Source organism: Anomaloglossus baeobatrachus, chromosome 10 (genome assembly GCF_048569485.1).
Source record: "Anomaloglossus baeobatrachus isolate aAnoBae1 chromosome 10, aAnoBae1.hap1, whole genome shotgun sequence".
In the NCBI taxonomy this organism is placed as follows: Eukaryota; Metazoa; Chordata; class Amphibia; order Anura; family Aromobatidae; genus Anomaloglossus; species Anomaloglossus baeobatrachus.
Window position 1 is genome coordinate 171,925,993 of NC_134362.1, and position 23,373 is coordinate 171,949,365.

The 23,373-nt window shown below is 47.1% G+C and overlaps 1 protein-coding gene across 2 annotated transcripts in view; it reads right to left on the reverse strand.

Moving 5' to 3' along the window:
* CDYL2 (chromodomain Y like 2) overlaps window positions 1–4,874 on the reverse strand; it is a 99,793-nt gene extending 94,919 nt beyond the window's left edge. For both annotated transcript variants that reach the window (XM_075325853.1, XM_075325851.1), the window contains exon 1: window positions 4,707–4,874. In XM_075325853.1, coding sequence (XP_075181968.1) covers window positions 4,707–4,730 — 24 coding nt within the window. In that variant the 5' untranslated portion in view covers window positions 4,731–4,874. The remainder of the gene's footprint in view (window positions 1–4,706) is intronic.
* Window positions 4,875–23,373: the final 18,499 nt, after the last annotated feature.

The window sequence follows — 23,373 nt, forward strand, 5'->3', positions numbered from 1 at the left end:
AAGAGGAGGCTATGCATTACAGAGCTATGATTCCTAAACCCTTTCTCCGATTTGGATGTGAAAACTCTCATATTGCAGCTGGGTGTGTGCACTTTCAGCCCATATTATATATATAATTGTATTTCTGAACATGTTTTTGTAAACAGCTAAAATAACAAAACTTGTGTCACTGTCCAAATATTTCTGGACCTAACTGTATATGTTTATAAAGCATGATAAAAACCCCAGCTCGCCCATGGCCTTATAATAATCTATCTTTCAAGGCCTTATTTCGATTGGCTGTTGCCTAGCGATGTCTGACCGGACACTCCCTCTGCAGGTGAAATAGAGTATTGCATGGAAATTTTTCAACAGATTTGCGCCACTATTTTGGCATTCGAAAGCCATAAATTTTGGGTCACGTCATATTTGTGCCTACAAAATGTGGGAGGGGATAACCATGATGGGACGTACTTTTTATCCCCTAAAGGGATTTTTCCTTTTTATACCCAAACGTATGCAAAAGCAACTACTGTAGTTCTCACCCTCCCTGGGTCCAGCGCCGGCTTTCTGGCTCAGCTACGGTCCAGTTGATGGCTCCCATCACCACTGTAGGTAGTCATTGAGCTCAGCTGACAGAACGAGTCACTGATCTAACCTTACCACCACTGCAGCCAATCACTGAGCTCAGCCAACATAGACCACATTTGCCGCTGAGCTCAACGACTAGCTGCAGCGGTGATGAGTCACGTCACCACCGCAGGAAAAAAACACAGAGACTGGATCAGTGTCGCGGGACGCTGGACCCAATAATTGTCAGTACTATATGATTTAAAGACTTTTTCCCACTGTTAGACAAGTCACCCCAAACATATCTAAGCCAGAAATTGGTGCAAATCTCAATTTTCGGCTTTAGTAGTAGTAACTGGAGCACATTTTACCCACACATTTCACTTTATGCCTGGTTTATGAAGAAAAAGTCTCAAGAAAGTTCTCATAAAGTGTTTAAAATTGATCTATTCCCATAATATACTGCCTATTTAGAGAGGTATTCCCATCTCCAAGATCCTATCCCAATATGTAATAGGTGTAATAATAATAATATTAGCAAATGCCTCCAATTAGAAATGTAGTATAGTTTTTTTTTCTGATTCACTATGTCACTTACCTCATGTTCAGGGCATTACAGGACCTTCGGTATCCATGGTTACGACCATGCATATAGTCATAGTTAATTAGTTGCTTGTAGTCATAACCATGAATACCTAAGGCCCTGCGAAGATCAAAATTGATTCATAGGCTTATATTCTGTGCATGCGCCGGTCCCAAGCTCTCCTTCTAGGTCATCAAGACCTGCGCATGTAAAGACCATAATGGATTTCTGCGCTTATACTCTGCGCATGCGCCGTTCCCGAGCTCCCCTTCTGGGTCATCAGGGTCAGTACATGCAAAGACCACAATGGATTCCTATGCTTATACTCTGCGCATGCGCCGGTCCTGAGTTTGCTTTCTGAGTCATCAGGGCCAGTACATGCAAAATGGATCAAGAGGCATATACTCTGCGCATGCGCCGGTTCTGAGTTTGCTTTCTGAGTCATCAGGGCCAGTACATGCAAAATGGATCAAGAGGCATATACTCTGCGCATGCGCCGGTCCTGAGTTTGCTTTCTGAGTCATCAGGGCCAGTACATGCAAAGACCAAAATGGATTATTAGGCTTATACTCTGCGCATGCGCCAATCCTGAGCTCCCCTTCTGGGTTATCAGAGCCAGTACATGCAAAGAGCAAAATGGATACCTATGCTTATACTCTGCGCAAGCGCCAATCCCGAGCCCCCCTTCTGGGTCATCAGGGCCAGAGCATGCAAAGAGCAAAATGTATTCCTATGCTTATACTCTGCGCAAGCGCCAATCCCGAGCTCCCCTTCTGGGTCATTAGAGCCAGTACATGCAAAGACCAAAATGGATTCCTAGGCTTATACTCGGTGCATGCGCCGGTTTACAGCTCTTCTATTCAAATGTTGTAAGTTTTATTCATGTCAATCAAAGGAACAGGGGTTTTATTTCATGACGATTGTCCCTCATAAAGTAAACTTAAAAAGATGACTTATTTTTATCATGTGTCGGTCAGTTTCTGTTGGGAGTTGTAGTTTGGAGACCCTCGGTGTGAGGTGTCTATTTATATGGCATATCTATAATGTACAGTTATCATCTGCCCCCTCCGCTAACGGCAGGCTATGTCCGATATGGAGCGACACCGCTCCGCCGCTTAACCAGATGGAACTGTAAACCATTTATATGATAAATTTGGTCAGAGACAAATTGATTTACTTCCCGGACTATTATAGCGTTTACTGAACATTTCAAGGTAAAAATCAATCTCGTCCTGTCCCTTTGAGTTTCTAAAATAACAACAGACAGATCATCTTGTCAGGGGAATCTCTGTGTCAGTGCTTCTTGATATAACACGATCGAGAGGGTGTATGAGGAATTACCTGTTACACTCGTGAACACGATCTATGCCGCCATTACTGATCCATCACTCAACCGGAAGAGTCCGCTAACGCTCTCTAATGGTTACAGACGATCCCTAAAAAGAAGACCTGATGACTCAAAAGGTGTCAGTTTTTAGTCTTATTTTCTTACCACTGTTCCCCTGAGTATTCCGCTTTTTGTTTTTTTTAAATCCGCCATACGGTTCCGGAGATATGAGCCTTTTAATTCACTGCCAATTTTTATACTCTTAACCAAATGGGTGGTGCTCTCATGGCAATTATGCAAAGCAGCCTAAAGACACGCCCCCGAGGAGCCAATAAAAAGTTGCATTAACTAAAAAGCCTCATATCTTCAGAATTATATGGCGGATTTTAAAAAAACAAACAATGACAGACTCATGGCAGCAATGGGAATAAAATGAAAGCAAAACTGGTCACCTTGTCATCCCCTTTAAGGGTAGAATTTCCCCAGTCCGTGATTTCGGAATCCTTTGCACCTTGCCAATGTTTTACTACACGATTCGCTAGTATTCCCATGAAATAGATTTGACATGGCACCCAATCCAACACGCATGATTATATATTTCCTATCCAATTCAGCATTCAGGAAAGTTGGGTGGCAACGTAATAGTAGATACTCTGCTTTCCCAGATGAGAGGCCAAACCAAGGGCTAATGTTTGGAATTTCCAGACAGCCATCTTTAAATACCTGGCGTGCCATCTCCATGGGTTGTGTTTGGTTTCGCAACTCAGCTCCATCACATGCAATACCAAAAACAACCTGTGGGTAGGGGTGGCACTGCTTTTAGGAAAGATGAGTGGCATGGGAAAAATATTTATAGGCCAATCAAAGGGCAAATGCGATCACGTTTCTAAAAGGTGGCCAACACAATCTGCGGGGGCGGGAATGGCGCCATACTGGTTGTCCGCCAGCTTTCCAAAAGCAGGAATGAGGTCACATGGCTGATCAGAAGCTGCTGCAGCGCCTCATATGACATGTCAATCAATATCCTACCCCGCTGATCTCAAGGAGTACAGGTCCCTCTCTATACGGCAGTGCCACATTTACAAACTCCATCCGTTGCCTCCGGTAAACCCTCGTGACTTACGTGGCTGCTGCAGCACCTCATATGACCTGTCAATCAATATCCAACCCCTCTGAACTCCAGGAGTATCGGTCCCTCTCTATATCGCCCAACAGTGCCACGGCAGCCACATTTAGTATCTCCATCCGTTGCCTCCGGTAAACCCTCGTGACTTACGTGGCTGCTGCAGCACCTCATATGACCTGTCAATCAATATCCAACCCCTCTGATCTCCAGGAGTATCGGTCCCTCGCTATACTGCCCAACAGTGCCACGGCAGCCACATTTAGTATCTCCATCCGTTGCCTCCGGTAAACCCTCGTGACGTACGTGGCTGCTGCAGCACCTCATATGACCTGTCAATCAATATCCAACCCCTCTGATCTCCAGGAGTATCGGTCCCTCGCTATACTGCCCAACAGTGCCACGGCAGCCACATTTACTAACTCCATCCGCCGCCTCCGGTAAACCCTTCTTGACGTACGTGGCTGCTGCAGCACCTCTTTTGCAAGTGGAAATCAGAATTGCGTCACAAACAAAAGGAAACTTGAAATGTACAATGGGCTGTGATCTATAAAAGTTGAAAAAAAAATGACTAACAAAGAGGTTCTGCAGCAGTCAAACGTCACAGAACGTAAATGGAGAAACATCAGGCATAGGTTGACCATGCAACCTCTAACATTCGGTGTTATCCTTCCAAATTCTGAACCCAGCTGCTGCAGAACCTCTTCAATCGATAGCATGCCCATCCTCCTGCTGCAGCACCACTTGGGAAAGCAAACCTGTCAATCATCTCCAGGAGGGATGGAGAGCTGAGGACTTTATAAAAAGTTGGAATATGATTGACAGCCAAGAGGTGCTGCAGCAGTCAACAAGTCACCTTGTGTGGGCTACTTCATGCACATTCACACAGGTCCATGCACATGGAGAGAAGCCCACCTGGCACCTCTGCCTACAGCCAGCGCCACCCTCACCTCCCCCTGACTTTACCAGGTTGTTTAAACCTGGAGACCCCCCATTAATGCCATAGGTGTCGTCCCCTCCCAAGGCCTGCACATGTAAAGTGCACGGAGCCCCCTCCCCTGGCGCAGCTGCACCCTCTGTATACGACCCCTGGACGCAGAAGCGGAGCAGGGGGCATTGCCTACCTCGTACAGGTCCCCAGAAGCCATGCCGGGACCGGGGCGGGCAGTGCGTGCAGCGGCAGAATGACAGGGACTCCGGTGTCAGTGTGCGCAGAATCACACAGCGGCGGCGGCGGCGGCGGCTGCCACAACCAGCGCTGGAGCGGAGCGGAGCGGAGCCGTCCCAGCTCCTGCCCTGCTCACTGCACGCGGACGTCCGCCAGAGGGCGCGCTGGCTGCGGGGCTAACGTGGGAGGTGTCTGTGACATGACAGCTGGGGGCAGTCCGCCGGCAGCAGCAGCATCGGGGGCGGGGACAGGAGGAGGCAGTGCCTGTCCTCATACCAGTCCTGGCCGAGAGCTGCACGGCTCAGGCCATGGGGAGATGGCACCTGTGCCCACTCCAGCCAGGCGGCCTCCTAATCAGCCAGTGCCAGAAAGTAGAGTGCCAGGCAATGAGGCTGCCATCAAAGCAATCACTGGGGTTGTCAGGATCCCCACTCCTTCTAGAAAGTAGGGATCAATGGTGACAGTTGTTCTGATACCAGTGCCTCCATAATGATGATAGTCTCTGACAACCACTGTGCCCCAATAATGTCTCCGAAAACCACTTGTCCCCATACTGAAGATAGCCACCAACTACCGAGTCCCCCTAATGATGATAGTCACCAACAATCATGGTGCCCCCATAACAATGATAGTTCCCTGTAGCAAAGGTGGCCCCCATATAGATGATGTCCAAGGTGTTTCCATAATGGTGCCAGCCAAAGTGTCCACCAACCAGGATGCATCCATGAGGCTGCCAGCCAAAGTTCCCACCAACAACCAAGGTGTCTCCATAATGGTGCCAGCCAAAGTGTCCACCAACCAGGGTGTATCCATGAGGCTGCCAGCCAAAGTGCCCACCAACAACCAGGATGTTTCCATAATGGTTCTATTCAAAGTGCCCACCAACAACCAGGATGTTTCCATAATGGTGCCAGCCAAAGTGTCCACCAACAACCAGGGTGTCTCCATAATGGTGCCAGCCAAAGTGTCCACCAACAACCAGGGTGTTTCCATAATGATTATATTCAAAGTGCCCACCAACAACCGAGTTGTCTCCATAATGGTGCCAGCCAAAGTGTCCACCAACAACCAGGGTGTTTCCATAATGGTTCCATTCAAAGTGCCCACCAACAACCAAGGTGTCTCCATAATGGTGCCAGCCAAAGTGTCCACCAACAACCAGGGTGTTTCCATAATGGTTATATTCAAAGTGCCCACCAACAACCGAGTTGTCTCCATAATGGTGCCAGCCAAAGTGTCCACCAACAACCAGGGTGTTTCCATAATGGTTCCATTCAAAGTGCCCACCAACAACCAAGGTGTCTCCAGAATGGTGCCAGCCAAAGTGTCCACCAACAACCAGGGTGTTTCCATAATGGTTCCATTCAAAATGCCCACCAACAACCAAGGTGTTTCCATAATGGTGCCAACCAAAGTGTCCACCAACAACCAGGGTGTTTCCATAATGGTTCCATTCAAAGTGCCCACCAACAACAAAGGTGTCTCCATAATGGTGCCAGCCAAAGTGTCCACTAACCAGGGTGCATCCATAATGGTGCCAGCCAAAGTGTCCACTAACCAGGGTGTATCCATAATGCTACCAGCCAAAGTGTCCACCAGCAAGCAAGGAGTCTCCATAATGGTTCCAGCCAAAGTGCTCACCAACAACCAGGTTGTCTGCATAATGGTGCCTGCCAAAGTGTCTACCAACAACCAGGGTTTCTTCATTATGGTGCCAGCCAAAGTGCCCCCAACTGTGGTGTCTCTATAATGATGTCAGGCAAAGTGTCCAACAACAACCAGGGTGTCTCCATAATGGTGCCAGAGAACGTGTCCACCAACAACCATGGTGTCTCCATAATGGTGCCAGCCAAAGTGTCCACCAACAACCAGGATTTCTCCAGGCAAAGTGCCCACGAAAAACCAGGAGTTCTCCATAATTTTGTTAGCCAAAGTTCCCAAAAACAATCAGGGTGTCTCCATGATGGTGCCAGCCAAGCCGTCCACCAACAACCATGATGTCTCTATAATGGTGCCATCCAACGTGAACACCAATAACCAGGGTGCCTGCATAATAAAGGCAGCCAAAGTGCCCACCAAAAACCAGCGTGTCTCCATAATTGTGCCAGCCAAAGTGGCCCACAACCAGGGTTTCTCCATAATGGTGTTGGCCAAAGTGTCCACCAATAACCAGGGTGTCTCCATAATGCTGTCAAAGTGCCCACCAACAGCCAGTGTGTCTCCATAATAGTGCCAGCCAAAGTGCCCATCAACAACCAGAGTGTCTCCATTATAGTGCCAGCTAAAGTGCCCTCCAACCAGGGTGTATCCATAATGGCGCCAGCCAAAGTGCCCACCAACAGCCAGAGTGTCTCCATAATGGTGTCAGACAAAGTGCCCGCCAACAATCAGGGCTTCTCCATTATGGTGCCAGTCAAAGTGCCCACCAACCATGGTGCCTCTATAATGATGTCAGCCAAAGTGCCCACCAACAACCAGGGTGTCTCCATAATGGTGCAGCCAAAGTGCCCACCAACAACCAATGTCACCATTATGGTGCCAACCAAAGTGCCCCCCAACAAGGGTGTCTCCATAATGGTACTAGTCAAAGTGCCCACCCACAACCAGGGTGTCGCTTTAATGGTGTCGGCCAAAGTGTCTTCCCTCAACCAGGGTGTCTCCATTATAGTGCCAGCCAAAGTGCCCCCAAACAACCAGGGTGTCTCTATTATAATATGTAGAAAAAACTCCAGCACCATAACAGGAATCCAAACAGGAAATAGATAAAAAAGTTTTTTTATTATATTTAGATCATAATGTTAAAAAACATAAAAATTAACAAAACATGATGAAAACCTAACATGTTTCGGACCCTAAAACATGGTCCTTAACATAGGCACAGCAGTGAGGCCCTGGATGACGGGCTATTCTGTACAGCAAGAAAACAAGGAGTAGGGCACATCAGAAACCATAGAGCCAGAAGAGCATAAAAATAGTAAAATGGCAGGTCTATACTAGGATGTAGATGTGGGTTGAAGAAGTTGCAGAGATAATTGCGGCTTAACATGAACAGCCTTTAAATAACTGTAATGCTTACAGCAAACGATTGGTTGAACAGCAGATCTGATTTGAAGCAGATGAAAGTTGAAGAAACCACAGGAGCTTGCAGAGATTATTGCAGCGCAAGGTGAACAGTCATTAAATAATAGTCTTAATTCTTAGAACCGCCAACAATTGGTTAAACGGCAGGTTTGAGTTAAAGTAGATGCAAGTTGAAGAATCACAGGAGTTGGCAGAGATGATTGCAGCTGAAGGAATTGGATGGTGGTAACTCCAATATAAATGACAACTGAAGATAACACTGACTGAATACTCAGGTCCAAGTCTACGTTAAAAGGCCTTTGGTGATGATGTCAATAAGGCAAAGTATGGAGCACAGCAGAGCACATAGGCCAATTGGGAAAGGAGCTGAGCCCAGCCCTGGAGCTGAGACAGGTGTATAACATCATTGTTGTCAATTTTTGTTATAAACTAAGAAAGTAGATGGTTCACTTTTGTTTTGGATAGTCTTTGCTAGGGGTTCAATATTTTCCTCTTTTCTTCTTATTACATATTAATGTGAACAGCCTTTAACATAAACATTAAATAACTGTTTGTAATGCTTACAGTAAACAATGGGTTGAACAGCAGATCTGATTTGAAGCAGAAGAAAGTTGAAGAAAGCACAGGAGCTTGCAGAGATGATTGCAGCGCAATATGAACAATCTTTAAATAACAGTCTTAATTATTAAAAACAGCAAACAATGGGTTATACAGCAAGTTTGAGTTAAAGTAAATGCAAGTTGAAGAATCCACAGGAGTTGGCAGAGATGATTGCAGCTGAAGGAGGTGGATGGTGGTAAACTCCAATACAAATGACAACTGAACACAACACTGACTGAATACTCAGATCTATGTCAACCTTAAAAGACCTTGGGTGATGATGTCAGTAAGGCATGCTGGGCAACTGGTGAAACCCAACATGGAGCACAGCAAAGGATAGAGGCCATTTGGTAAAGGAGCTGAGACCAGCCCTGGAGCTGAGACAGGTGTGTAACATCATTGTTGTCAATTCTTGTTATAAATTAAGAAGGTAGATGGTTCACTTTTGTTTTGGATGATTTTGCTGGAGTCTTTGCTAGTGGTCCAATATTTTTCTCTTTTCTTCTTATTACATGTGAACAGCCTTTAAGATAAACATTAAATAACTGTTTGTAATGCTTACAGTAAACGATGGGTTGAACAGCAGATCTTATTTGAAGCAGATGAAAGTCTAAGAACCACAAGAGCTTGCAGAGATGATTGCAGCTCAATATGAACAATCTTTAAATTACAGTCTTCAAGTTAAAGTAAATGCAAGTTGAAGAATCCACAGGAGTTGGCAGAGATGATTGCAGCTGAAGGAGGTGGATGGTGGTAAACTCCAATACAAATGACAACTGAACACAACACTGACTGAATACTCAGATCTATGTCAACCTTAAAAGACCTTGGGTGATGATGTCAGTAAGGCATGCTGGGCAACTGGTGAAACCCAACATGGAGCACAGCAAAGGATAGAGGCCATTTGGTAAAGGAGCTGAGACCAGCCCTGGAGCTGAGACAGGTGTGTAACATCATTGTTGTCAATTCTTGTTATAAATTAAGAAGGTAGATGGTTCACTTTTGTTTTGGATGATTTTGCTGGAGTCTTTGCTAGTGGTCCAATATTTTTCTCTTTTCTTCTTATTACATGTGAACAGCCTTTAAGATAAACATTAAATAACTGTTTGTAATGCTTACAGTAAACGATGGGTTGAACAGCAGATCTTATTTGAAGCAGATGAAAGTCTAAGAACCACAAGAGCTTGCAGAGATGATTGCAGCTCAATATGAACAATCTTTAAATTACAGTCTTCAAGTTAAAGTAAATGCAAGTTGAAGAATCCACAGGAGTTGGCAGAGATGATTGCAGCTGAAGGAGGTGGATGGTGGTAAACTCCAATACAAATGACAACTGAACACAACACTGACTGAATACTCAGATCTATCTATGTCAACCTTAAAAGACCTTGGGTGATGATGTCAGTAAGGCATGCTGGGCAACTTGTGAAACCCAACATGGAGCACAGCAAAGGACAGAGACCATTTGATAAAGGAGCTGAGACCAGCCCTGGAGCTGAGACAGGTGTGTAACATCATTGTTGTCAATTCTTGTTATAAATTAAGAAGGTAGATGGTTCACTTTTGTTTTGGATGATTTTGCTGGAGTCTTTGCTAGTGGTTCAATATTTTTCTCTTTTCTTTTTATTACATGTGAACAGCCTTTAACATAAACATTAAATAACTGTTTGTAATGCTTACAGTAAACGATGGGTTGAACAGCAGATCTTATTTGAAGCAGATGAAAGTCTAATAACCACAAGAGCTTGCAGAGATGATTGCAGCTCAATATGAACAATCTTTAAATTACAGTCTTCAAGTTAAAGTAAATGCAAGTTGAAGAATCCACAGGAGTTGGCAGAGATGATTGCAGCTGAAGGAGGTGGATGGTGGTAAACTCCAATACAAATGACAACTGAACACAACACTGACTGAATACTCAGATCTAAGTCGACCTTAAAAGACCTTGGGTGATGATGTCAGTAAGGCAACTTGTGAATCCCAACATGGAGCACAGCAAAGGACGGCGACCATTTGGTAAAGGTGCTGAGACCAGGCTTGGAGCTGAGGCAGGTGTGTAACATAAATGTTGTCAACTCTTGTTATAAATTAAGAAGGTAGATGGTTCACTTTTGTTTTGGATGATTTTACTATAGTCTTTGCTAGTGGTTCAACATTTTCCTCTTTTCTTCCTATTAAATCGTCAAAATTTTTGCCATTTCCTTCTACTTCTTACAAGATATGGCTCCACTGGGCTCCTCCCTTTCGTAGACGTGGTCATTGTTGTGAAAGGTGTCACAGTTCTTTCTCTAGATACTTGCAGCAGTTGGTTCCTCAATTCTGTTTCCATACATTTGACCTAGTGGTAGTCAATTTATACAAAAGATTTCAACTTTGCCCAAATGAATGCCTACAACCAATTCACACCAGATGATCCCTTCATCGGGGCTCGTTCTAAGTAAATGATTAAAATTGGATGTAGCATTTTGGTCCATTGTTCTATTCTCTTGTCTCATGGAGTTTTACTCAAAACTCGCCGAGTGTCATGTCTGCGTCAAACGCTGTTCACACTTCAGATTCTGACACTCGACACTATGGTTTCTTTGGTGTTTCTGAGTTACACAAGCAGGCTTGGTCATCGACCAGCTGTGTGCTCATTAATGGTCAAGCTAGCAAGAGTTAACCTCTGCTAACCTGCTGGTTACCTCTGGGATCACATGTTGTTGGAAACACATCACATTTGCTCCCCGCCTTTTTAAGTTGGTGGAATCTGTCTTCTCACACCGACTATAGTTTATTGCTGTCTTGGTCTGTCTGCTGTTATGTCCCAGTTCTGCTGGTGATTATATTGCGTGAAGCGTGCAATTGTGGTGGTATTCTCTCGTCATCTTGTTGTTTCCTCCCTGTTCTTATTTTCCTACTTACCTCTTTTTGTCTTATACCTTTGTATGAGCGTACTGTTACATAGGGTTTTGGTTCCTCTTGTTTGTCTATCTCTGTTGGGTTTGTCACACTGCTGTCCGGGCCCTCGCCAGGGGCAAGGGGAGGAAGTATAAGATCAGGGCTGGTCAAGAGCAGGGTTAGGAAGACGGCTCAGACATCCTCACCTTCAGATGTAACTCTGAGATAAGATAAGATAAGGGATAACTAGGGTCCCCGTAGTCTTAGGGCCAGTCTAGGAGCCCTGGTCCCATTTTATCTCTGATCAGGGCTGGTCAGGAGCAGAGTCAGATTGGCGGTTCAGACATCATTGATACGCCCGCCCCATGGCCGTGGGCACTCGGAACCAGGCCGGACTAGTCCGGGGATATCAGCGGTGGCGGGGGTCCGGCTCCGTGACCCTGGCGGTGTCTCGATAAGAAAGGGGAGATGATGTTGATGGGAGTTATAGTTAATATTAAGTAAAATTAGTGACACCACCTGTGGATTGCGGCTTTGGAGCTGCAGCTGCTGGACGGGACCTCCAGGGATGGTGTTATGGCAGTTGAGGTATTTCTGCTCCCCACAGGTAGAGTGGGTAACCCCGGGGCAACCGTTAGGAAAGTCTCTGATGGAAATGGATGGGGCGCAGAAAGAAGTAGACGACACGAGGCTTTTCAGTCAAGATGTTTAATTCACAGTTTGTTGCACAACTGCAGCTGACCAGTTCCCCCTGTGGTGTGCCAGGATTAACTGTTATGGGCCTCCGCCGATCCCGAACAGGTCAAGGGTCAGTACTGGTGCACCCCTCAATGTGCCTTTCTGGCCGTCTCTTTAGCGCTGACGACCTTCACTGGACTGTCCTGCGCCTCCGCCACTGAGAAGGGTGGCTGACCGTGGTCCTTTATAAGCCTCCCTTGCAGAGGATGGGTGGCAGGTTGTGGCCTCGAGTGCATACAGCAATCACCCTGGCTATCGGATTGCTAAAAGAAATGTCTCTCTTCCTTTTGCTGGGGACCGTCTCCATTATTGCAGCCAGATTCCTCCACCCTGGTGTTTTTGGTGGAACAAGCCCACGGAGGCCTCTCGCACATCCATGGCACTCTGGATCCCCTTCTCTCGGTGTCACCTGGGTCTAGCAGGACCCCAGGGTCTTCGCCATGAACCACAGCCTCTTACTCCTTCTGACTGGACTCCTTCTGACTTCCTGACTCCTGTCAACTGTCCAAATGTCACTCACTCACTCTGACAGAGACTCTCCCTGACTCGACCTGGCTGGTTCTTACCGGTTCCCCAACTACCCCACTGACTCCTCCCACACTCCCTCTGCCAGGCTCCATCCGTTCAGGATAGTGAATGGGACTTAAGGCTCCATAACCAGGTATACTGGTCGCTGCTTCTCAGCATTAATTGAGTACCTGCCTTAAACCCTGACCCGGTGTGTGACCTAATAATTAGTGTCTGCAGATTTTGTCTGTGAAACGGTAGATGACCCCTTTTTTTACCTAGGATGGGATACCACACCTCTGGCTGATGCAGTACTTCTGTGGTGACGGAAGCCTCAGGGGCACCACATCCTGACCTTCAGAGGTAACTTTGAGATAAGGGATAAGTAGGGTCCCCCTAGTCTGAGGGCCAGTCTAGGAGCCATGGTCCCATTCTATCTCCGATCAGGGCTGGTCAGGAGCAGAGTCAGATTGGCAGTTCAGATATCATCACCTTCAGAAGTAACTTTGAGATAAGGGATAATTAGGGTCCCATAGTCTGAGGGCCAGTCTAGGGGCCCTGTTCCCCTGCTCTCCCAGATCATTATGACATCTCTAGCTCTACTTATTACTATGTTCTGTATGGCATTTAGTATTTTCTTTTACTTGAAAGCTAGCGTGTTTGTCTAGAGAATACCCTTCCACAGGTGAGTTGATTTTCTAGGAAAGGCGTATCCATTGGTAGATGATGTAGAAGTTTAATTTGATGCTCATGGTCTTCAGTGCTCTTTCACAGAAGCCCCCAACTATAATCTTTAGTGTAAAATACTGATCTTGATGAAAAGAATGGAGAGAGCTCAAGTAAGGAAGGAGACTTAGTGATCTTTGTATCACTGTAGGGATAAAAAACTTGTTTTTTACAAGTTTTGAAGAAAGAGGTGGCGAAAATAGACAATCTTCACCTATTTGCAATGTAAGAGAACGTAGTTCTAAATAATAAAAGGAATAATTGTGCTCATACAGATTGAAGAATTTTTATATTTTACGGAAGTAAATATTTTTTTTAGAAATCCTGCGGAGAACACAGAACTAAAAGCGAACCTGTCACCAGATTTGGGGCCTATAAGCTGCGACCACCACCAGTGTGCTCTTATATACAGCATTCTTACTTACTGTATATAAGAGCCCAGTTCGCTGTGTAGAACATAAGAATGACTTTATGATACTCACCTAAATGGTCGGTACGGTGCAGGCTGGTCAAATGGGTGTCTCCTTTCTTCGGGTGCGGTGCCTCCTCTTTCGGCCAAACTTGATGGTTGCTCACTCTCCCCAGTCTCACAAGCTCATTGCCTTGGAGTAACCTTCGACTCTGCTCTATCCTTCAAGCCACACATCCAAGCCACACATCCCAACACTTATTTACAAACCCACAAGTTCGTGGGTGGCCTGCCAGTTCTCGGCCATGTCCATGAGTAGTTCCTCATGTGGGTAGTTAAAACACAGAGAGTCCCTCCGGGGACAACTTGCCGGCAACGGCCGGAATAATCACACTGATAATGAGATGAAAAACTCGGTTGATTTTTGTCATTCATTTGAACTGTTGAGGGTCCCAACGGGGGACAACTTGCTTGCAACGGAGGACCGCTGCCACTGCTTGAGGTCGTACTCGTCTAGGACCTCTTCCAGCTCAACATCCAGACGGCTTGGTGGAGGAGGAGGGGGCTGGGGCCGCATCTGCTCACCGCGGCTCTTCCTTTGCTTAACGTCCAGGGCGAACCAGCCCCTCTCCCCGCAGTGGCGGGTGTAAGTCACCAGGTCTCCCGGCAATAGATCGTGACCTGGGTGGCCCGTGGGAAGGTGTGAGTTGACATCGCGGCGGGCCACAAACACTTCAGCCTCCAGGCCCGGCTCGTATATGAATCCGAACCCCCTCCGCGTGTCAAAATGTCGGACTTGGCCTTCGTACACCGGGCCCCGCACCCGAAAGGTGGCATGACGGAGTGCATCTTTTTCTTTAATCACTCGCGCCATTACTTCGGCCCTCTGCTGCTCTCTGGCGGCAATCTCCCAGCCCAACGGGTTTGGTTCCCTGTCCCAATAAGGGGCGTTGGCAGACCCCTGCGCCCGGGTCAGGCCCCGCTGGACCGCGCCCACACCGGCCACTAACGGTACTCTCTCGTGGGGGACCTGCGGTGACGTGGCCTGTACTGCTGCTGTGCAGTGGTGGCCCGGCGCAGCCTCAGCCGAGGCGGGGGATTCAAGGACAGTTGGCCTCACCGATTGGGCCTTCGGGCCAGCAGCGGCCGGTTCTACCACGGCCGGGTGGACTGCCGGAGCCGGGACGGTCTCGGGTGCGGCCACTTCCGGGGCCGACGGCTTCTCGTCGCGGACGACTACTTCCCGCGGGGCCTTCCATGGCAGCGTGAGGGACACAGGCCGTTCCCGAACAATGCCCCCAGGCCGGTCCTCTAGGGCGGATGGGTTGAATTCCGCTACCGGTGTTGGGGGTAGCGGACCGAGCGGAGGGGCAACAGCAACCGGTACGGATGGCGGGGGAGGCAGGAGGGTGAGCGGGCGCAGGCCGGGCCCCTCAGCCGCAGCGGCCGGTCCTTCTCGGACACAGGGACGTGGGTCGCTTACCCACTCCTTCAACTCTGCCTCCACCTCGTGTCTCCACACAGCCGCCGCCACTTCCTCCATCTCGGGCACCCAGCGCTCCATCAAGAATCGGACCTGGGCTTGAAGGCGGCAGCACGATTGTGCGGTCCGGGCTTCCACCCACGCCGCTGTTCCTGGCGTGCGCGCGGGGCTTTCCGCGGTGCCGGACGGACGGGACATCGTGCGCAGCAGTGTTCCAGGAACCAAATGTTTGCAGAGTCCTGGCGTCCCTGCTTTTATAGCCTCGGCTACATTAGGCAGACACACACACCCGCCCCCCCTTGGTTCTCTTCAGCACTTCCGTTTGTTGGGGGCGGGGCTTCGCTTTCGCGCCTTCCCTGCTTGGAGAAGACGCTCGAGCGGGAGATTTTCGCGCCAAGATGGCGGCGCTTCAAAATTTTCGGCCGGACACCTCCGGCGGAGATCACAAGGCGCACTTCTACTGGTAAGTAGATGGGTTCCATCCTGTTCGTGACGCCAAGTTGTCGTGGGCGGGGAGGACGCCGCCGCTGCTGGTCGCTCGCTAACGCTCGGGTCCGGCGCTGCTGCGGCTGCTCGGTGGCTCGAGCGGTGGGCCGGATCCGGGGAGTCGAGCGGCGCTCCTCGCCTGTGAGTGAAAGGGGTGGTTGGTTTGGGGGATTTAATCCGTGACGCCACCCACGGGTTGTGGTGAAGATGGGCACCACCGCTGCTGGTGACGGGGATCCCGGGAGCGATGGTAGGGAGCAGCTGGGATGTTGTTTTACCCCTCCGTGGGTAGGGGTCGGTGGTCCCGGGGCCCGGTGGTGTGACGGGGAGGCAGGGTTGGTGAGGTGCAGGGTTGCAGGGACAGCGCGGCGCGGTGCCGGATGGCACGGGTGTACTCACTCAGTAAGAGATGCACAAAGTCCTCGGTAAACCAAACGGCTGGATGGACGGGTCCCGCAGCCGGCTGCAGTGCTTCTCCCCGGACAGGTGATGGTGGCTGTCTTTCCCTGCATCTTGATATGTACCTGTTTGACTACGATGGATCCCCAACGGTAGTCCGCCCCCCGGTGTATGGATGCCGGAGGAGCCCGTTTGCCCGCAGGCGCTGGCCCTTGGGTCTCTAGCCTTAGGCGGTAGCTGTATACCCTCACGGTGTGGGCGGTTGCCTTCTATCGGGTCTTTGGTTGTTAGGAAACCCCTGGGGTTCCGGTCACACTCGGATTTGACTATTGTCGGCAGCTCCAAGCCTGGTCGGGGTCCGATGGCCCTGCCTGTGTGTGCTGGCTTCACTTCGCTTCCCGTCGGTACCAGCGGGCCAACGCCCGACCCCAGTCCTACGGTTCCGCGTTGCTTCACCACTCCTGCAGACGGCCACCACCGTCTGCCAACCTTGCTGTCAGTGCCTGGGCCACAAACCCAGACACCCGAGTGTTTACTCCTCACTCTTCAAACTGCTGAACTCAACTGTCACTTTTCCCGCCTCCAGGCCTGTGAACTCCTCGGTGGGTGGGGACAACCGCTTGGCTCCGCCCCACCTGGTGTAGACATCAGACCCTGGAGGGAGGCAACAAGGGTTTTGTGTTTGGCTAATGTTACTGTCTAATGGGGGTGGGGGTGTTTGTGTGTTACCTGTGATGACCTGGCTAGTCCAGGGCGCCACATTAGCACACCTAATAAGAGAAACTGTGGAAAAATAAGCGCAATAGGGTCTTACCCCAATATATACAGGGTGAGGAAATGAGCAATACTACTCACCAAAAGGGGTTGTTAAAGTCACAACTCCTATAACAGCATGTAACTCCAAGCCATGGCAGCGGTCCTCATAAGGCAGATAACAGAGAGCAGAAGAGATGGGTTTCAAAGCCGCGCCAATGACCAACAGATCATGAAAGCTTAAGATTAATGTTGCTTTATTTCATGCACAGGTCTACGCGTTTCAGGAGACACAGCTCCCTTCCTCAGGACAAAGAGCCACGACCGGCTCCAACGCTGAAGACACAAGGTTCAGATGGAGTCCTGGAGCTCGGTGGTGATTGGAGGATCCTCTCTCCTCGCGGTGACGTCCTTCATCTTCCGGGACAGTCCCGTCTGTACTGCACTTCGTAGCCTCTTTAGCGCCTCATCTTGCAGTTGCTGATCGGTGCAGGCAGGAGATGAGCTGCTCTACTTCGTATAATATTGCCTGAAGAGTATCATATGTGCTCTATATATTCAGATGGAACCTAAGCAAAAATCTGCCCAATCAAACCCATACAGGCATAAGATAGTATTTGGCTCAATCCCAGATAAGAAAGATAGCCAATAGCCCACCTAGGGTTAGCATACCCAGGAAGGATAAGGATAGAGACCTGCAACAAGAGCTGGTGGAAGCAAGGCAACCACAGACCGTTCTCTTCCTTTCCCTGACAAAGCCGCAGCAGCGCCGATATGCATGGGATCTCCTGCGCACCCACCCATTAATTGCCACGGTCTGTGGTTGCCTTGCTTCCACCAGCTCTTGTTGCAGGTCTCTATCCTTATCCTTCCTGGGTATGCTAACCCTAGATGGGCTATTGGCTATCTTCCTTATCTGGGATTGAGCCAAATACTATCTTATGCCGGTATGGGTTTGATTGGGCAGATTTTTGCATAGGTTCCATCTGATTATATAGAGCACATATGATACTCTTCAGGCAAAATTATCAATTGCTATGTTTCTTGCATATATGCTTCTTCCATGTTTGGGCTGATTAGCCTTTTTGTGTTGCATAGAACCTGCTGTGATTTATGACGCCCGTACTGTTATTGCTTGCATATGTGAATATCCATACACTATACAATCCACTGTACGGGACTTCATGCATGGTATTTAGGTGGTTGCAGGCCTTTCTTATTCCCGTAGTATACATATAAATTGCACGATTATAAGGGATTTGACTTAATCTCATTATAATATCTGTGGGTGCCTGGTTTTAGCAGTATGTTCATGTTTTAATTGTTATTACAGTGTACAAGTGTACTTAAATAAAGGTGTTAAATTTTATATCTAGGTTGTGCGGTCATGTGCAATGTCTTTTTACTCTTGTCTTCTGATATTTATTTTTCATTGCATTTCCAGCACCCGTCTCTTTATACATTTGCTGTTGTAGTGCACTCATTCTTCCTTTCTTCTTAACGCCTCAGGGGTGCCATACTCCCCCACAGCAAATGACGGCATTTTCAGAGTGCTAGGCAGCTGCTTAGAAAAACCCATTGCTGCTGTTTTTTGGTACGAGGTTAGGAGGGAAGGCCGAGTTTTGATAAAGCTGGAAGTTTGCATCAACTGGCCTTTCCTAACGATGAAAGTAAAACAAGCTATAACCCTAACAGGCTAATTAAGGTCTGAAACCTTGGTCAAAGTTATCTGAAAATACAAATCTCCAAGAGTGCCGAAAATTTTGCATCGGCCCATCAAAAAATCACCATGTTTGGAGAGTAGTAAAGGTTTTTTTCTTAAATAAAAAAGGTGTAACTTTTTAAGAGGCAGTCCAAAAACGATCCCTATTTTGGGATCAACAACAGATTAGCTGTTTGCAAAGATAAGTTCACTGTTTGATAAGAAAGGAAGCAATGGCTTCTTAACAAGCTGTGAAAATATTATCCCTATTATTTTTAGATCAAAAACAGGTTTGCCATTTGCAAAATGAAGAAACAATGGCTTTTTACCAAACCATCCAAAAATGATCCATTTTTATACATAATTACAAGGTTGCTCTACTGAAAGCAAAGAAGCAATGGCTTCTTAAAAAGATGTGTAAAAATTTGCCCTTATGTGGGAGAATTTTCATGTTTATTTACCCTAAAGATGGTATGTGTCATGATTCGCCTCCCTATCCACATGGCTAGGGGGCGGAGCCTTCTCTCGGGCCTCACTTCCGGCCCCTGGATGCCTTAAAAGCTGACACTTCCAGTGAACCAGCGCCGGCTATAAGCTTAGCTCTGCTTTGCCTGTGATTGCTGGTCCTGTGAGTGATATCCTGATCTGTCTGTTCCTGTGCCCCCGTGCCCTTGTCTGTGTTCTGTCCCCTGGTCGTCCCTCCTGTCCTGTGTCCCCCCTCCTATTCCCCACTCGGTTGCTTCCTCCGGTACTGACCTTAGCCTGACTTTAACTCCGCTTCTGCTCGCTCCTCCGGTCCTGCTTCTGCCCGTACGGTGCTTGACCCAGCCTGTCTGACTATTCCTCGCATACCCTGCAGTTCTGCCTCTCAGCTGTGCTGATTAGGCAGTGCATGAGAACGCTGTGCATTTCCTTCCTGGTTCTCATTGCTCTGTGTAGTGTCGTCTGCTGCAGAGCTCTGGCTCCCCCTGGTGGCAGCATTACAGTATGATTCTAAGCATTTAGCTATTTTTGGCAGTGGATGTGACAGCAACAGCCCCGTATAGAATATAATGGGGCAAAGAACACAGTCCAGGTATTATTGACCCTGGTAGTTCAGGCAGGTGATCTCTGTCTGTTGAATTGTGTCAGATAGGCAACAATTTTAGAATTTAAATATCCCGATATGTCTGTATATGTTATCGGTTGTTTTTTAACACTTGAAAAAGACGCCTTTATGACATCATATGGCAAAGTGGCTTATAAAGAACGATCAAAGAATACTGCAGCAAGAGATTTCTTTCCAGCAGCACAGCCTATTTTAAAATGTGATTTTTTTATCCCATTTGAAAATGTTAGCACAGTGGCAGATAAAATTTCTGGTCCTTCGTAAGATATATGCTGTAAATGCTGCTGCCTTGGATACTTTTTCCAGCCTTAATGTTGGCTTAGCCTGGACAGCATTTACTTGGCAGTGAGCAGAGTGGAGTTTTTTTGGTCAGATATCTGCTCAGTAACAGCTTCATTGAGCAAAAAACTGAACTTATCCTGGTAATGTGACAAATTTGACTGCCTTTCGGAAGCCAGAAAAAGTTCCACCCACTTTGCTTTTATAGTAAGGGTCTAAAAGCATGGCTATCCATTAGTCATCCTTTTGCTTGATGCTAATGTTCAGCCTGTCATCCCATAAGCAATTGAGCATACAGCATTAATTTCCCTTTGCTTATCAGTCTTATCCCCTGACTGAATGCCACACTCAACACCCACTTGCTGCTTCTCCTTCTAATTTTTCCACATCTTGCTGCATGTAACATTAACCTTGAAGGCCCCCTAAGCCCCCACGCAGCATTGAACATGTTCAAGTTTTTGATGCTCCCTTTTTCTGTGTTGCATCTTTGTGTGTATTTTTTCAAAATAAATATGAGGCTATGGCTTAATTTATGCCTCAGTTTTCTCTACAGTTTTAGTAGCCTCTTCAAAGAGACTTATTTCCCTGATCAGATGCTAATGGCAAACTTCAAAGTCACCCAAACTTAGAATGTCAGATGCATGATTTTTTTTTACAGCTTTATGCTGCTGGTATAGGTGATCCAACATATGCAACATCGAATTCCAGCAGGTTGCGATGTTGCAAATTGCTCAGGCAGGTCATTCTGTTTTTGCAAAGCCTTGAAATTATAGTAAAATGATCACATACTTCTCTGTCCATGACCATCACTCTCATTCTTAAAGAAATTTTGCATGATTTAAAGCCAGATGTCAGCCTTGCAGGGTGCATGAGTTACTTCACTCAAACAAAAGGTAGACTATTTTGAGCATTGTTACTCAAGGGAAGTATGGCATGCCCCCTGCTGTGACTAGCAGCTCTCTGTCTATAGACATTCTATACTGAGGGCCTGGTGTGGGTGGGTTTAGCTTTTTCAGCTCTGCAGCATTGCTAAATCTAAAAACTCTGATTGTGTCACAATTGCTTCACACAGTAATCTAAGTGATACTGTCACGCTGTACTCTAAGATGTACAATAGCAGTACAGCGCAGTAATGTGGGACTGAGAGGATTCCTGAAACTATCTGAGAAGGTAGTTAGCTGGTAAACCACTAGGGGGCGTAAAAGTGGAGGAAACGTATGAGCAGAGAATTCCCTAGCAGAGGTAATACTAGTCAAGCCCACCAGATGGCAGTAGAATCGTCAGAAAGCCGTGTCACAACATGAGGTCTTGTAAGTACACAAGGGCAAAGTCTAAACGTAGTCAGAGGGAAGCAAATAGTCAGTAGCCGGGAAATCAGAGCCTAGAAGCGAGGGGGAGTGGGAAGACAAGACAGAATAAAGGTAAACAGATAAGGAACGAACAGGAAGACAGCGGGAGAGACACTGATGGAAACAGACAACAGAGGAGGTTAACAGGTCAGGTGAACACGGAGGTCAGGAGGGGGCAGGGCAGACAACAGGTCACTCAAGAGCAGAACACAGCAGAGCCAGAAGTATCAAGCGAAATTGGCGAAGTCCAAGAGAAACAGTGCCCTAATAAAGCAGCCTGACCTCCAGAACGAGGAAGAAAGGATTAACCCCTAACGTGACTTGCATCAGAAGTGAAACTAAAAAAAAAGGCTCAGCTCCAGCTGAGCCAGGAGTCAATCATGACAGATACATTATTGGATTCAGGGCCTCTTTGCCTACATCATACTGCTCTCAGATGAGATAGCAAAAAGCTGATGACTGATTCTCGTTAAGAATTTAACCCCTTCACGACAAAGGACGTACCAGTACGTCATTGGTTGTGTTTGTCCTGTTACCGCACATGTCTGCTGATCTGAGTAGCAGACATATGAGGCTAACAGGCGCTAGTGGATTGGAGATCCACCCTAACCTGTTGACCCCTTAGATCGTGCTGTCAAACTCTGACGGAGTGATCTAATTTGCTGTGGCGGATATGGCTCCGTTTCCTGACGCCATCCGCGGCCCTGTGACGCGATCATGGGGCACCAATGGGTTTTTCATGACAGCGTGCGGTCAGCTGATGACCCCTGTCACTGCCATGACTCACTTCCTGTGAATGCCGACAAAGCTGGCACTCACAGGAGATCAAACAATATGGATAAAAGAAATCCGGGTTTAATGCTGCGCTAGAAACCACATGGATCCAGTAGTATGTGATGAAATCCTTTTTCTTTATTTCTGTAGGTCTACGCGTTTCAAAGACATGTCTGTCTTATTGATCAGGACAAAAGAACAGTACTGCTGACCACTTTTTGATATATGTGCATTAAGGAGTTGTGCCTGACACAACTTCAAAAGATGAGTGTGCTTTTGGCACCATACTTGCGAAATCTTATACCTGGTAAGACCCAATGTGCGCTTTCTCTTCCACAGACAAATAACTCACAGGAGATCAGCATTTCTCCTGATCAGAGCAATGCTGAATCACTGCTCTGATCAGCAGAAGCGATTAGACTGTGTAATCATAAAGTACTAGTAAACCAATAAGAAAATGTAAAAAAAGGAATTTTAAAAAATATTAACAATTAAAAAATCCTGAAAGTTCAAATCAGCCTCATTGAAAATAAAAGAATAATAGTAAAAACAACCCTTCCATCTGTATAGTCAACTTTACTGGAGACAGATCTTATCACCTCTAGAGTAGGATCTTTAATAGGGACATTAATGGAGGAAACACTTAACTATAATCCCAACTTCCTCTTATAGTAATAACATTTGTACATATCTGGAATAAAATATTAAAATATTATGCAAAATATTATCGGAATGTTACGTAAGATCAGTAACGGCAAGGTAGGTAATTGTCCTAGGATCGGCTACGTAGTGACTCTGACTTCTAATATCACCATACAGATATAACTGACTCATAATTGTGTGCATTGTGTGAGAGACGGAGATGTACAAGCTAAGAGGCGGCTCTGGCAAATAAAACAGAGGTGATGACTCACTCGGCTGATTCCATGGAATACTATGATGTCAGTGAATTTACAATTGACAGTGGTGATGTATAATCTTTTATGGGAAAGTGTAAGAATATCTCATTTCGTAAAATAGCAAACAAACCATAAAATATGATCAATCACACCATGAGAAACATATGATTGGTTTAGAAAACCCATGATCAATATCCCGGTATTGAATCATGTAACAATAGAGGAAACTTGTCTATAGAGACAAACTGGCTACAAAGAGTGTTCCTTTCTCTGGAGGACCTGGCATGTCCGTCTAAGGGGTGCTTCACACACAGCGAGCTCGCTGCCGAGATCGCTGCTGAGTCACGCTTTTTGTGACGCAGCAGTGACCTCATTAGCGATCTCGCTGTGTGTGACACTGAGCAGCGATCTGGCCCCTGCTGCGAGATCGCTGCTCGTTACACACAGCCC